The sequence below is a fragment of the Lissotriton helveticus genome, chromosome 1_1, assembly GCF_964261635.1.
Source record: "Lissotriton helveticus chromosome 1_1, aLisHel1.1, whole genome shotgun sequence".
NCBI classification, from domain to species: Eukaryota; Metazoa; Chordata; class Amphibia; order Caudata; family Salamandridae; genus Lissotriton; species Lissotriton helveticus.
In genome coordinates this window covers 1,773,677,153-1,773,690,395 of record NC_136057.1, presented here as the reverse complement: position 1 = coordinate 1,773,690,395, position 13,243 = coordinate 1,773,677,153, and the positions used below count along the sequence as shown (strand labels likewise).

Below are 13,243 nucleotides of genomic sequence, written 5' to 3'. Positions count from 1 at the left end.
CATATTATATATTCATTGACTCTTACTCTCGCCTTAGGCACGGGGACAACAATTGACTCCTGAGCCGATTAATCTGTTGTCAGCACGTGGAAATGGAGGGTTATAAAAAAAGGAATCAGTGACTCCCACTGCAAGAGTGACATTTCAGGTCAAAGATCCAGGAATCCCGAAATGGGCAACAAAACCATAACAGTACTCAAACTTTCCTGGAAGACTTGAAGGCCAATGAGAATTCATGATGGAGCCAACCATTGCCCGAATAAACGTATGTGGCCAATAAAAATCCGGGCAGTTGTATAATTGACTCTATGACTTCAACTGATTGTATAACCTTAGTTTAGCATTATTATAACTTTGTATTGATATGGAAAGCTAGTTTATATTGCTTCTTGTTTTGGGTTTTGGAGAGTTTGACATTGAGGAGTGATGGCAGACATTTTGTTCATCATGGCCGCAGATTTGTGGTTTGCTCTGTCAACAGAAGATGATATAATTAACCCAAATGAGGTTTGGACTAGCCAGAGCAGTTCATTGTTTATTTGGGGATTGAGACTGAAATTATCAAATCAGATTACATAAATTCAGCAGTTGTGAGTAGTGAGTTGGGAGATGCTGGAAAACTATAAAACCATAGATGGAACACCCCAAACCATTCATTTGTTAAGAAGTCGAAGCCAAAGGAAGAATTTACACAGGTGAGAAGTGAAGTCCTATGGATAGGGTACTTTCATGGCATCATCGTTTTGCAAACATGCATGCAACCAGCTTTGGTCTGAAGGATCAGCAACCAGATCACAATAACTAAAGCTGACAACAGCCAAACTGGATTGATAGGCTTTGGGCCTGAGGAGGTGCATTGGGTGGGCAAGTTATTATCTTTGGATCAATTTACCTGAATTTGCACGTCTCGGCTGGACTCTGGAGAGCTTTATGAGGCAGGAATTTGAGAGCTCTTACTGGCCAACAAAGATCATAAGACCTCAGATCTAGGTACACACCATTTAATGCTTTTACTGTGCTTGGAGTGTCCTAAGTACTCTCATGACATCACTTATCGTGGCAATGTCCCAGCTGAAGTATCCCCTGCCTTGGATATCACCGGGATGCAGAGCCAGGCCAATTAATACCTATTTTGAATATCACCAGTCTCGGTCTAAAAGAAGGTGAGCAAGCTAGTTCACAATGCCCTACTATAAAGCAGCAGTGGTTGATATCCCTAACTCCCCCTGATAAAACAGATTTCAGTAAGAAAGTTGGGAGTTAGCAAGGAGGGATCACCTCATCACTCAAGCTGGGGAATATGCCATGCAAAATTCTACCTGGTAGTGCATTCCGCCCACGTCTGCCCTACTGCGAAAAGTATTCAGCAGACTGCTCTTGGAGTCCCGCCGAGTGCATGTGGGTTTGGACGAGATGCGGCCCAAATTGAAAAGTACAAAGCCCCCGCTTCTTTGAGATCATCTGGTTTGAGCTCCGATGTGTCCACAGTAACCGAAAGATTGTCTCTTGAAAGCATCAAAGCTCAGCATGCAAAGGGGACTGAAGAAACATCGGCATCGAAACAGATCAAGGGGGAGAGACAGCAGCCCTTCTGAGGTCCTTGCCAAGCAAGGTGGCTTTAGTGTAGGTGGCAGCCCTTAAGTGATTGGTCGAGGGCAACTATTTTGTGGAATCTGCTTCAGACAGAAAGTGATTTCATCACAGGTGAAAGGTCCCTTGAGGTTCCATGGTGGGACTCCCTCTTCCCCCTCCTCCCTCACAGTGACATCAGTGTGGCTATGTGGTGACTGCCTGACACCATGATGAGGGCAGGGGGATGTACATTTTGAAGAGTCCCCATACAGGAATTGATGTTGCTCCAAGGTGAAGGATCCCATAAGGTTCAGTGATGGGACACCACGTCATCACAGTGGCTAACCTGGCACTGCATGCCACTTGCATCACACTCAAGAGCCCTCTCCCTTCCTCTTGGGCCGCACACCCACCTGTTGTTCCATTGTAAAAAAAAAACAGCTAGTCCTCCTCAGCGTACTGCTGTGTGACCGCTCTAAGACACTTGAACAGAACCCTACCAAGTCCCCAGTATGGTAAGCACATAATTGCCAGTTTTTTTTAAATACACCTCAAAGTTAATGTACTGTACACAGAAAAATAACCCTAAAAAATGTACATTGTTAAGAAAATTCCAAATGCAATACTTTTATGTATACCAACAAAACGTATGGTAAGCCACCCAGGTTTTTTGGGATGGGTGGGTTACTAGATTTTCCACTCCCTCTGATCCCGATACCACCCCCAACCACCCCCCGTATTCCCTCCCATTACAATCACAATGGCTTATGAAAATACAAAATAACAGGTACCCACTCAAAGTTTAGGAGTTGGAATACCTTAACCAAACAACCTGAAATTCTAGGCCTTTCCGCACACCGATTCTGTACCCTTTTTTTCTCCATGTTTGTTGTTATTTAAGCTGAAAAAGTAAAGAATTAAGGTGGGCAGCCTGCGGAAAAAAGCAAAAAAAGCAATCAACAAGGGCCTTAAAAAACAAGGCCTTTGCGGCTGTCGGGCCTACATATCTCCTAATGGAGACCTTCTCTCACCCTTTCCCCAGTGTCTCTCAATTTCCGCTCCCACTCAGAAATACAGCAAGCAGTTGAAACCAGTTGTTGCTCATGAAGCCCCCCATCTTCCTCCCTCCTCCTATCACCTGCAATCTACCAGAGATGCCGCCACTCTTTAAAAAGCGGTTTGCAGGTTGAAGGAGAGGTCAATGTCTTTTCTTACTTGGCTGCTGCAGAGGGAAAGGCTTTCCTCCATTTTCTAAGATGGCCACTCAAGCGCCTGAAGTTGTGTGCGGCGAAAACGTGGGACACGGCTTCCCACTGAGGGTTCCTCCACGCACTTCTTCCCTGTCACGGCCTTGAATTTGAAGTCTGTATTCCCTGTATTTCCTGTTATTGGCACTGCCTTAAAATCCACACCACAACCGCTGTGCGCTTCTCTGGGGCGCTGATGTCTGTAAGTCAAACTGCCTGTGATCAAACAAGAGGGGTTGCTTCCCCTTGTCTCTTCACTCAATGTTTTCCCAGCATTGTATTAAATAACTATTTTTTTGTTTAAAAAAATGTTTTTTTGGGAAGAATTGCTTGAAAAATATGTACTCTTTGTTCTCCCATGTTTTTCTCCCCAACTGCCCTCCCACCTCCCCGCTTACACACATCTATCAACTATTTTCCCTCATTTTTCCTCTTAAAACAGAAACAAAACAAAACAACAGAAAAATTTAATTTGGGTGTTCTCCTCTTCCCCTCCCAAGTGTTTTTTACTTGCCTAGCTGGCTCACCAACTAGGTCAACCTTTAAGCAACAGTAGCAGAGAGGTCATAGGGCGTGATACGAGGGAGAGGAAGGAAGAGAGGGCGATGCTCATGGCTGGCTTCGCTGCAACCCCCAAACCTCTGATAATTCAAAATCAGTGTGACAGAGCATCAAGAGGGAGTAGTGAGGGTGGGACCCCCACAATCCCCTCTCTCAGACATCAGACTCTATGCTGGAGAGTTTCTCATACACATGACCATTGCTGGAGCCGTTCATAGGGCGTGGGATCTTATTGTTAGGCACACAGGCGTTGGACTGGTTCCCTATACAGATATCCTTCTGGAAGCGGGCTGGGACAGACCCATGCAGACCTGTGACATTCTTGCCCGTGGCTCGGAAGTCCGGCTTCCCTTTCAAGCCCCCGGGGAGCTGCCTGTAGTAGAAGGATTTGTTCCCATGCAGCAAGCACTGATCATCCCCAAATGTAGGGATGAAGGGGTTCTGGGTCACCCTGTCAGGATAGAGTGATCGGCTCAGCATGTAGCCACTAGGGTTGTGGTTGGGCATCGAGGGCTTGCTGGCGAAGTTGGCCTCCGGGGGCATGTTGAACATGTGGGTATAAGGACTTCCATCTAGAAAGCGGTCCTTGTCCTTGAGGCTCACACTGCGGGGGGCCAGCTCCACATCCTCCTTCTGCAGGTCTACAAAGGTGTCATAGGAATGCTGACGCCGTAGCTTGCTGCGGTTCTTCTTCTGGCCCTTGGCAGAGTTGGCAGGGCTCTGCGGATACTTGGATGAGCTTTGTGGTGCCACTGGTTGATCTAGGTCCTGCAATGAGTTGTCTTCACTTATGTCATAGAGGTTGCCGGCTTTCTTGCAGGCCTCGCAGCGGATGCAGGGTACACGGTTGGAGTTCTGACTAACATAATTGTGAAGCTTGGATGGACAACTGCGGCACACATTGGCCGCTTGGCGTTCATCCCAGTCCAAATTACCCAGGTTCTTCTCCCATGGTGTTGCAGCTGGGATGTGCTTGCGATCATTTGGGGTAAAGTCCCCGCCATGCTTGTGATTGTGTCGGCTTGGGCAGGGCCCGTCATGCTTAAAGTCATTGCCACGTTCCTTGTAAATGTCTGTTAAGTCCACATGCTCCCAATGAGGATTATTTTCTTTGGGACGGAACTGGTCCAGGTAGAAGTCTCGAAGACCCTCCTTGTCCCTGAAGTAGCGCTTGTGGTCAGGAGAGCGTGGGCGCCGCCGGTAGGCCAATTCAATTTCATCAAACTCCCGTCGTGACTTGGCTGAGGCAGGTCGCTTCTTCAGACTGTCCTTGTACTGCTTGCGGCGCTTGGCATTGCCCTCAATGTTGCCATAGGTGACTGTGTGGGTGGAGATGTCAGAGACATCAGAGCGAATACCATCATCATGGCAGTAGCGGTCACTCTTGAAGGAGAACTTCCCATAGAGGTCCCCCAGGTTGCCCGAAGCATGCTTGGAAGGCAGGCCAATGTCCAGAGGCTTCTTGGGCAGTGCCCGTGGTTGGCTTGTGAAAGGAGGATTGTCGCAGTCATATCCATCAATGGAGCTAGAACTGCCAATGCTATGTGGCCGGTGGTGATGGAAGTGGTCTTGGTAAATATTGCTGTCCTTCAGCTGCAGGTTGCCAAAAGTCCTCTCCACCTCTGAGATGTAGTCACTGAAAAGGTTTTCCTCTGGCTGGTAGGACTTGCAGTCAGAGTGGGTGAAGCTGCGCCTGTGCTCTGAAATATCGTAGACTGAAGACTCACGTCGGATGAAGTCCAGAGCACTCTGGGGTGAGCCGTTCACCCCGGACAGGTTTGCCATGTTTTTGGCAGTCCGCAACAGCCGCAGAATGTTTGAATGTGTGTTGTTCATCGTTGCAGACGGAGAGTTCATCACTGATTGCCTGTCGTCCAGGGGAACCCCATGGATGCAGCTGTAGATACCCTATAAAGGAAAGACACTAAGCATGAGGGAACCAAGGTCAAACCAAGGCATATCAGACATAACAAGTCAAATTTCTGATGACTCCTGTCATAGCTATGTTTAACAGTACTAACAGTAAAACAGATCAGTCTTGCAAAGCACACTTGATTTTTTCTTATTTAACACACTTGATGTTTTCCTGAGGAAAGCTAGGGTGGCAGATCCCAGCACTACAGACAAAACATATGTAGACAACACAATTATTAGTGGGCTACGGATCAATTTATGTTCTTTACCTAAAGAATAGAATGTGCACTGTGCACCTAAAATCTATGGACATGTGTGAGGAACGTGCTATATTCAGATTTGCTATATTCAGATCTAAACAATTAATAAACCCAATCCCATCCCAAACAGATCATCAGAATCTCCTCAACATGTTAGTTAGTCCAGACCACAGAGGTTCTCAAACCAACTCACTTCAGGTGAGAGTCAGCCATTAAAATAAAATTCCAGAATCGGAAACCCCTAGGCCCATGTAGGAGTAGCAAAGACTGAACCCATGGCATATCTATGGGGCCCACAGCCTAACTCAATCTAAGAAGTCTGGACATTGAGAGAGAAATGTTGTAATACATAAATCCTTAACATTATCCCAATGAGCAAATATTTATACCTCCTCTAGCCACACTCACACTGAAGACGTTTCTGCTCTAATAAATCGTAATCCAACCTATTTTATGCAAGATGAAAAGAGAGTGCGCTCTAAAATACAATATCCCAAGTTCATTGAGAACTACCCCTTCACTAACCTGGCATGGACTGAGGGAAAATCACTATGTCTATATTTAGTCCAGATCTCTGTTGTCCTTCAACTTACCTCAACTGTGTCAAGCCTTTGAGGGAAGCGGGAGAATCTTATCTTGTACTTGCAAATGGATTATAACTTGAGCCTCTACTCAGAATTTTGTCCGAAGTAGATTTAGCCTTGACCTAGGCAAATGGAGGCTGCTTCACCCGATATCAGCCTACTCAGTATTCCGTCTTAGCTTTGCAGGAACAAAGAGATAGGGATATCACCTTTTTTAAGGCAGACATAGCTCCCATATCAGGACGCAGGTTCCTGATCCTCATACGCCAAGTTAGGTTTGTCTCTGGGGTACCTTTCATTCAATATGCATTTGTCCAGCAGAAGAAAGCTTATTACTCTGTCTCTGCCTAGCCTACAGTGAAAAACTACTCTGCCACATTTAAACTCAAATAGACTGGGGAGACCAGGGGCCAGATGTAGGTAAATCTATTTTACCGACTCATAAATACCGAATTTTACCGATTCGGTATTTATGAATCGGTAAAATAGAAGGAGGGAGATGTAGGTAAATCCAGATGTGCATTTACCGAATCGGTAATATTCGGTATTTACCGATTCGGTAAATACCGACTGGTAATGCCCATTCATTCCTATGGGCTTTGAATGATTGGGCATTACCGATTCGGTATTTACCGAATCGGTAAATACCGAATTTCACAAGGGTGCAGGGGGTGTCACTTTGACACCCTCTAGCACCCCCATAACAGGGTCGGGTGCCATGTGGCAGGCATACATGCCCTAAGGGCAGGTCTGCCTGTCATATGGCACAGGTGTGCATGCACACATGTGCATGCACACCGGAATCGGTATTTTACCATCAAATTGAATTTGATGGTAAAATACCGATTCAGTAAGGCTTGTGGGACTCAGAAGAGTCCCACCTACATATCACATTTACCGATTCGGTAAAAATACCGATTCGGTATTTTTCAGAATCGGTAAATTTACCGATCGGTAAATTTACCGATTCTGTAAAATGACTGGCCCTACATCTCAAAATCCAATTACCGGTCGTTACCGACCGGTATTTGGCCACCTACATCTGGCCCCAGATGCCTTACTTCAGCCTAACCTAGACATATGGAGCATTGCATGGCTCTGCGTGTCATAGTAAATGTGGAGTAACGCGTAACAGAGCAAATCGCTGCCTTGAGGTACTGTGCAATGGAAAGGCGTTTCTTGGGTGGAGCGTGGGTATTCCCATACACCCAACCATGCAACACCTTCTCAGACTGACTCAGATTAGCAAACTTGTGAATGCGTCAAAATGGTAGACTTTCCCAGGTGAAGTGTAACGAGAAGAAATATCTTTATTTCTCCTCGTTATTTCTTCTTTCTACGTGTGCTGCATTCTGAAGTACACATAGAAAGAGGAAAACGGCCCAGAGTATTGTTTTTTTGCGCAGGAAGGTGCCCCTTCCTGCACAATAAACAATCCTGCCAGTAACCCAGGCAATCCTGCACCCATTTGATTCACTGCAGCACATCAAGCTGTCTTGCTGCGTTGTTTTGTGTCAGATCTTTGTAAATCTGCCCCTATGTGATGACCAATACAGTCCAAATGAAGTGAGTCATTTCCACACATGCCCTAACATGGTTTGGACTAAGGATGTCCTTTAACCTACTGTAGCCGCGTCTCTAGAACAGGAGCAGTGTACCCTTTTTTAGTCTATTCTCTTTTCTCAACAGACTAAGGAGGCACCTGTATGTGTTACACAATAGCACAGATTAAGGTATTATTGCTTTTGTCTAAAACTAGTCCACACTTGGGTGCACCCTACTCTTACACCATGATGCACTAGGGTACCCTACTCTCTCACCATAACACACGAGGGACCTACCTCTTCTGCCACTAAAACACACACTGAGACAATGCTTCTCTCACCTTAATATCTACTCGCGGAGATCATGGTGACATTATATATTGCTAAAAAAAAGCTAAATAACTTATGGGAATCCCTCCCCTCCTTGACACATGTTAGAAATGGCACATTTACTGCCCTGCGTATTTTTTCAGTACCCAACTCTCAGCTTCATGATGCATGTATCTCAGTATCCCTAAGTAGGGTATGTTTAACCCTCAGGGTCTTAGCGTTTACTTCGATACCTGAGCCGAACAGCAAATCCCAAAACTCTTTCTACCAGGGCAGCCTAGAAATCCTACTACTAGCATCAATTTGATACATTTTGTATCCAGTGTCTCTGTAATGTTTCAAGGTCACCAATTGGAAGGATGCATTGGTGGGTGGATTAACACCCCAGAGGCTTAACCTGTATGCGTATACCTGTGATGAACAGCTTGTCAAAACTTTACTTGTATGTTTATAATTGAGCAGAATGTCTTGTTAATTTCCTTCTGCTCCCCAAGTTGGATGAAATATCCCACCACTGCCACCATTTGTGTAGATTAATGCTCTACATACAGCTTCGCTTTACAATGTCTCTGTATCCACGTCCAGGGGCTACACAGAACGTTCTACCCCAAGATGTCCATAAATAAACAGAAAAGCTTATATAAATCTTCTTTACATAGCTAAGCTTTAAATATCCCAGTCATCAGGGCCATCAGTAAAACAGTCTCCCTTGCAGGGAACCCATTAGGTTTGTAGAAGAACCCTCACCCACCATCCTAGTTGGTGGCATGCTTCATCATCGGGTTTCCACCCAGGAAGCTGAGTGCCTCCTAAGTGTGCTTCGACACCTGAGAACAGCGGAAACTCTTTTTCTTTTTCTGATGGCCCTGATGACTGGGTTATTTAAAGCTTAGATCTGAGCTTGTTGTCTTTGTTTGTTGAATCTCAGATTAGGGGTGACAAGTGAGCACAAGTGAGTAAGCGCCAGGAAACCGCTTGGTCACAGAGCGCTTTACAAATACTTTCAACATCAACATCAACATCAACACATATGTTCCCTCCTTTCTCTCTTTCCTTTATTAATTGATCTTCTCTACATAGGTCACATAAAGTATTCCACCTCTGCCACTGAATGTGGGCATTAAGTAACCAGTGGTCTATAAGTGACTATAACAAGCATTTGAAAAAGAAGCCTCCACTTATTTAGCTAAAGTATCCTATTGCTTCAAACAATGTATGTGTTCAGTCTTGTGAGACTTAGGGCTCCTTGGACCTTTAGAATAGCCCTCTCGGAAAGTGCAAAACCCCTGGAGCTACTCACCCTACTGATTGAGAACACCATGCCAGGCTTGCCGGAACAGACACCCATGAAGCAGTGGCGGAACTGCCAGAAGAAGAGGTGCTCACAGATGAAGGTGATGAGGCTCAGGGCCATTGCCGCACCCAGCATATAGAAAACACCTGCCATGTTGTCGATGTCCAGCTGGCTGCTCATAACCTCGTTCTTCTCGTTGTGGCAGATGCCTGTTAGCCAGAGGGCTTCAAGCTCCTCCATCTCACCTGGGCAGGGAGAAAGCACAGGATCAACATCATGCTACCATACCATGTGGCCCCCAATACCCAGCACTTTACCAATCCCTTAAATAATCCAGCTGTACAGAGGTGACTGGCTCTCTATCTCTGTGCTAGTCATCTGAGTCCATCCAGTGGGGAGGTGACAAGCTTTATATTGCTGAATCTTTATTCTAAGCCGCCCATTGCAAGAGATGAAGGCTTGTACCCTGTAACAGGGACATCACAGAGGCTCCTTTCAGCCCAAAGCTAGTGAATGTGAGATATGGGAGACTCGGGGGTCCCTCATCACATTCTGAAGGGGGACCCCACCATTTTATGTTACGCCACTGCCCTGTAAAAGAGAAGCTGCACATCCCTCTGGCAAACTATTGACTCCAAATACCTCTAGGGATGACATGCCCTGTATCCCTGGGCCTCTCCTGAGCAATGGAATGTTATTAGCGCAAGACTCTACTGCCATATGTAAATCTCCTTGCGACAAATGCCTCTGCATTATCATGCAAATCCTAAGTCTGCCCATCCGTAGAGCTGTCAGGATCTGTATCTGTGTGCCAATCAACCTAGCTTTCCAGGCCTTGAGGTAAAATACCTCTATCTTCTTGGACTGATATTTGACCACCTAGTCTATAGAACAGACTGGTCATATGTCTTTGCGACACGCCTCTGATCCATCAAGTCCTTGAATAGAGTCAGTGAATCTGTGTGTGAGGGCCTGGACACTCCAGTCCAAGAGACAAGTGGTTCTGCATCTCTGAGCCGATGCTATTTGTCAATCTAATCATGAATGTAACAGCCTACATATTGCTATCCAAGTCAGCTGACCCTTTCGACTGTACAACTATCTAATTGCATGTCTATGTGTCAAATCACCGTGTCATCTATCCTTTCAGTTAGATCTATATCTCTGTGCCAATCACTTGGGTCCTCTAGGCCTAGACATGGCAGGCTTTGTATCTCTGTACCAATCTCTTGACTTAACTTATTTAAAATCTCCTGAGTTATTGTGGTAATTCCCCGACCCACTCAGCACTAGGGTACGAATATGCCCATTCCTTTGTTCCTTCTGTTTTCCAGTCCCCTTACCATCACCAAAAAGCTGCAAGATAGCCAGATCCACTTGTCTCTTCCATCCCGAATCCTTCTGGATGGCGATACCGTACCCAGTGGAGGCAAAGACTTTCCCACTGCCGATTGTCACCAGCTTACAGCCTTCATCTCTGCCAGCCATGTAATTCAGGACAGCAGCATCATAGATGAAAGCATCGAGCTTCCTGCAAGGGGAGATCACAGCTTAAGTGAGAGATCTGGCGACCAAGGCTGATCAGGACATATCTGACAGAAGCAGTTGCATTTAGCCAGGAGATATCGTACAGATACAGTCACAACCCTGACGATTGCTTGCTAGACCATATCTGATGGTACAAACAGTACACTGCATTTTAATTGTTGCGCACACTAGGTTCTTTAATATAGGCTGGACACGTTCTGATTTACCATAATCATATTGTCCTGATGAAGGTTTGGATGGGAACACACTACCATACTGCTGAAACGTGTATACAACATAATTATTATCAGGCTTTGGAACAGCTTCTGTCCAATACCTAAAGACTGCTTAGCACAGTGCAACCTGCACCAACAAATCATAGCCATGTTCTAAGCGCTACCTCACAACCACCTCACTAACCTTTGCTCCATTCTGACTGCAGCAAGTTGTGCACCAAACATATGTGCATTTATTGCTTGCAGGAATATTCCATCAAATGCATTTTTTTACTCATGACGATTGCCAATATGAGAGTAAAATTCATAATTGTCATATCCTTACAAATGCTCAGCCAATAAGAGAAGGATCCAGAGGTGGTGGTGGCTGTGAACTGTGGTACATCATGTGTGGGTGAAAGGTATTGTAGACTCTGCCTATCCCTGCCTTAACCTTTGACCTCTCACCATTTAGCCATGAGCCTGTCACTGCCTCAGCCCTCCTGCCTCTGTGTTAGAGCTAAAACCTCCCCAGTGTTACTACTTTTTGAGTTCTAGGGAGCCGAGCGCCTACCCAGATGGCTTGAATGGCCACTTTTTGATGGGACACAATCACATGTAGCTGTGCTTCTATGTTGAAAGTGGAGCAGAAGTGAATAAAGATGCTATATACATCTTTAAAATCATAGGCGGGCAAGTCAAATTGCATGACGATAGCCTTTGAACTCCTAGTAAAACAGCTGAGCTTCAAACAGTTTTGTCTTAAATTGAGCTGAACAGCTGACCATTTTGCCTGTGTTTTCAAAGTTTGATTGGGTGGTGAACTCCCAAGCACTGATGTCGAGGTCGGGGCTTATTTGACACACCATGAAAATATCTAAATGCTTCATGAGTCCCATTCAGAATAGCCAGGAAAACCTGTGCCTTTTAAACTATGTATAAGAAGATTATGTTGCAAAATGAATCATTTCGCCATTTTTATTTCTGGCCACAGACCTCGCCACATTCTCATGAGCAAAGTCAGCTTGCTTGAATCACTTGCTGTGAGTAATTAGGAGCAGCTACGTATACCCCAACAGTTCCAAATTTCAGCAGCTACTATGACTTGGGAACCTTGGCCGAGACATTACCTGTACGCATTATACAAGGGCGGATACCTTCTAAAGGCAGCAAGAAGATGCCTTCATAGAAAAGACTCCAGAGGTGCATCAGAGCCATGGGGAATAGTAGCTACAGGGTGGCAAACGTTCTATGGACCCTAATCATGTTAATTTTCACTTTCCATATTTCAGCATGGTTAAATTTGCTATAAAATTTAGTTCTGTGGAAAATTGTGATACTTTTTGCAGCCTCTAAGTGCTTTATTTATTTGACCGTGCCTGTCCATTATCTTCAGGGAGGATGTTTGCCCGTACCTGAGGCAAGAAGGAGCAATTGTGCCTGAAAGGAGCCCTTGAGTTCTCTTCTGGGCAGCTTCGCTCAGCCTGATTTAGTGCATAGGTCTAGACGGGACCAACCACCACACACTGATTCTGCTTCTGCTCTCTGTCAACCCTGGATCTGTCTTTCGTCTGCAGTCTCTGCCCTCAGGGTCCCTTCTCTATGGCCAAGGTGAACATACCACCAGCTTTATGGGAAGAAGCGAGTCAGCTGAGCCTTTTAAAGGCCAGAGCACGAGATCTGGCTGGCTTGTGGCTTGTCCTTCAGTTGGACCCCAGAGACGAGCCACGGACGAGCCAGATACGCCCTTAGTCCGAGCCAGGCTCGAGCCTGCATTTGCTCACCCCCCAATACCTTCAATGCACCCACATACATTCAATCAGGTAGAGCACGTTTTCACAAGCAACCAACACAACAATCAATAGTGACTTCTGTGCACTCTGTGACCCTAGCTGGATCTTCCACATAAAAAGCTGCCATTGAGTGGCGGCAACGGAAACATGCGAAAATGTACACTACAAAAATCTAAATTAGGAAAAGGTTAAAAAAATAACGTCCAGAGCTATCAATCTACTGGAATTATGATTTGCACTTAATTCCACACTACCAACCCTTTAAAGTCACAAACATGCTAGGTATAGAGTTAGACTACTCTAGGAAATTTATGACTCACAGAAACCTATACATGCGGAACTTTTCTTACGGTCTTTTCTTTTACAAGTTATATTTTCGCAGTGATTATTTTTGCATTGTTT

General features: G+C 45.4%; 1 protein-coding gene across 1 annotated transcript in view; it reads right to left on the bottom strand.

Moving 5' to 3' along the window:
- Positions 1–3,233: 3,233 nt before the first annotated feature.
- The window catches only part of GRIN2B (glutamate ionotropic receptor NMDA type subunit 2B), a 493,334-nt gene continuing 483,324 nt past the window's right edge, over positions 3,234–13,243 (bottom strand). The window contains exons 10-12 of the mRNA XM_078640153.1: positions 10,650–10,837; positions 9,313–9,551; positions 3,234–5,288 (exon numbers count right to left, since the gene is read on the bottom strand). Of these exons, the coding sequence (XP_078496279.1) occupies positions 3,534–5,288; positions 9,313–9,551; positions 10,650–10,837 (2,182 nt within the window). The 3' untranslated portion in view covers positions 3,234–3,533. The remainder of the gene's footprint in view (positions 5,289–9,312; positions 9,552–10,649; positions 10,838–13,243) is intronic.